The 396-nt window shown below is 56.1% G+C and overlaps 1 protein-coding gene across 1 annotated transcript in view; it reads left to right on the top strand.

Moving 5' to 3' along the window:
• Positions 1-126: 126 nt before the first annotated feature.
• LOC108803840 (TBC1 domain family member 20-like) overlaps positions 127-396 on the top strand; it is a 689-nt gene continuing 419 nt past the window's right edge. Inside the window, exon 1 of the mRNA XM_018575637.1 lies at positions 127-325. Within this exon, the coding sequence (XP_018431139.1) occupies positions 141-325 (185 nt within the window). The 5' untranslated portion in view covers positions 127-140. The remainder of the gene's footprint in view (positions 326-396) is intronic.

The following is a 396-nucleotide window of genomic DNA, read 5'->3' as shown; positions in this document are numbered from 1 at the left end:
CGGAGATGTAGAGGAGGGGGTGTGGCGGTAGCAAGGTAGCTCTGTGGAAGTGAGGGGGTATTGACGTATCACATGACACACAGAGGACTTGCCCCTGATTGGTGCAGTGGGTCACATGATCTGCGTTCTGTCTCCCTCAGATGGTACTGATGAGGGAGGAGGAGATATTGGGGTGTGAGTGTGACATGCCTTCCATCCATCAGCTGCTCTCCACCATCCCCCCTCATTTCCCCTATGAGACCCTCATCTCCCGGACGTCGGCCTTCTTCCAGAGACACCCCCCATGTGAGGTGGAGAGACACGCCTCGCTCAAGAGACTGAAGAGGTATGTGACATGGAGAGGGCGGAGCCTAAAAAGGGGTGACTAGGGGGTATACTGCCGGAATGTGTGACCAC

This window comes from Nanorana parkeri, unplaced genomic scaffold (assembly GCF_000935625.1).
Source record: "Nanorana parkeri isolate BGI_ZX_2015 unplaced genomic scaffold, ASM93562v1 scaffold4311, whole genome shotgun sequence".
In the NCBI taxonomy this organism is placed as follows: domain Eukaryota; kingdom Metazoa; phylum Chordata; class Amphibia; order Anura; family Dicroglossidae; genus Nanorana; species Nanorana parkeri.
This window is presented reverse-complemented; position numbering and strand designations above follow the sequence as displayed.